The sequence below is a fragment of the Zingiber officinale genome, chromosome 4B (assembly GCF_018446385.1).
Source record: "Zingiber officinale cultivar Zhangliang chromosome 4B, Zo_v1.1, whole genome shotgun sequence".
NCBI lineage: Eukaryota > Viridiplantae > Streptophyta > Magnoliopsida > Zingiberales > Zingiberaceae > Zingiber > Zingiber officinale.
Window position 1 is genome coordinate 121,429,496 of NC_055993.1, and position 1,747 is coordinate 121,431,242.

Consider the following 1,747-nt stretch of genomic DNA (forward strand, 5'->3'; position numbering starts at 1 on the left):
TATATAATTTTTTTTTGGTCTTTTGTTAATAACTTTTTCTGTATATCTTATCGATATATATGAACGTAACATGAACGGTTAGAAACATATATGAGTTTCATTTCCAATAGAACCTAAACCGGAGGGGCATTTATTGGCTAGCTAGCTAGTTTTGTCATACTACTCTAGCTATAAATCAATGATAAATTATTTACTTTGATTATCGACAGCACAACCACTCGATATGAATAATTTGATTGTAGTAAAGGAAACTGAATGCTATCGTATACTATGAATTTGTAAGCAATTAATGATTCTTGAAACTGTATTTTAAATTTACCTCCTCCTATATATCCTCATCTATAAATAGATGGGAGTGGCATGATACTCTAAACAAGCGATCACTTGAGTGAATTAGCGAGTGATATATCCGTAGCTAGCTTAACCATGGCTGCCCTTGTCACGCTCTCTGCTGCTGCTGTCCTCCTCGGACTCCTCCTGCCTTCCGCCATGGCCAACAACAACGTTCTCTATCGCGGCGACAAGCTGTTACCCGGCGAATCCCTCACCGAAGGGACCTATGAATTCATCATGCAGGACCACTGCGAGCTCGGCCTCTACGACAACGGCAACGACAACCGCAGGGAATTGTGGTCCTTCCAATTAGTCAACGGCCGAGCCTGCTACGCCGTCTTGGATAACGAGGGCTACTTCCGCATCGTAGATGAGAATGGTGATAATTACACTTTCAACACCAGCCCCGGCTCCATCCTCGTCCTGCAGCGCGACGGCCACGTCGTCATCTACAGTGATGCTGTATGGACTATCCCTGAGGGTGAACCCAGGAACAGGAAGATCGCCATGGTGACTAAAAATTAGTTGGCTTCACCACTGTCGTAAGTTAACCATGCATGGATCGCTAGCTATTAAATAAAACAGAATAGCGAGGCATAAATAATTAGCGATATGCATGCATGCATGGTACGTCGCCTCGTTTTTATGTTTTTATGTTGTACGTACTTTCTGGTAAGTTGGTTTCCATCAGCTTAATTAAGTATCTACTTGCTCTGCTCTTTTATTAGTATTTTTAAAAGTTAAATTGCGTTGGAACAAAAAACGAAAGAAAAACAATTAATTAAAGAAATCTAATAGGCAATAACACATATCGATTGAAAAAATAAAATTATTACAAGGCATGGAATCTAAGTAATTAATTAATATGAAACAATATTATTGGCTAATATTTGTGATTTTGGACGAGAAGATTTAATTAAAATTTTAGAGACCATCTCTAATTGGAATAGCGTGGATAGTTATTCAAATATAATAAATAATTATTATTTATAAAGTAAAAGATGATTCTGTTCATCCTAGTATCCTTCATCGTCAGCCTCCTCGTAGCGATAATTAAAATAGTGTGTCATCATCACTAAAAAATATTATAATCATGGAGATAGTGTGTCATCATCTCGAGATAATAGGTTTTTAATTTTTTTGTTTAAAAAATAGAGAATAATGCAGCGGAAAAAAAGAAAAGAGAAACAATACTAACAAGACCGAGTTTTACTTAGTTCGGAGACTATGACGACTTTTACTCCATGATTTGTCATCTTTGATCACTTTCATTGGAAAATCACTATAATTTTAAAAAAAAATTACAAATTGGAGAGCAATGATATGCTCAAGGAAAAAAAACTCAAGGAAAAGCTCAAGGATAGACACATAAAGTCATGACCCACCATTTCACTTTTTGTGGGCCCCATCACTT

The 1,747-nt window shown here is 36.9% G+C and overlaps 1 protein-coding gene across 1 annotated transcript; it reads left to right on the top strand.

The window, feature by feature from the left end:
• The first annotated feature begins 426 nt into the window (after positions 1-426).
• On the top strand, positions 427-858 carry LOC121978609 (mannose-specific lectin-like). The gene has a single exon (XM_042530932.1). The coding sequence runs from the start codon at positions 427-429 to the stop codon at positions 856-858; it is 432 nt and encodes a 143-aa protein (XP_042386866.1).
• Positions 859-1,747: the final 889 nt, after the last annotated feature.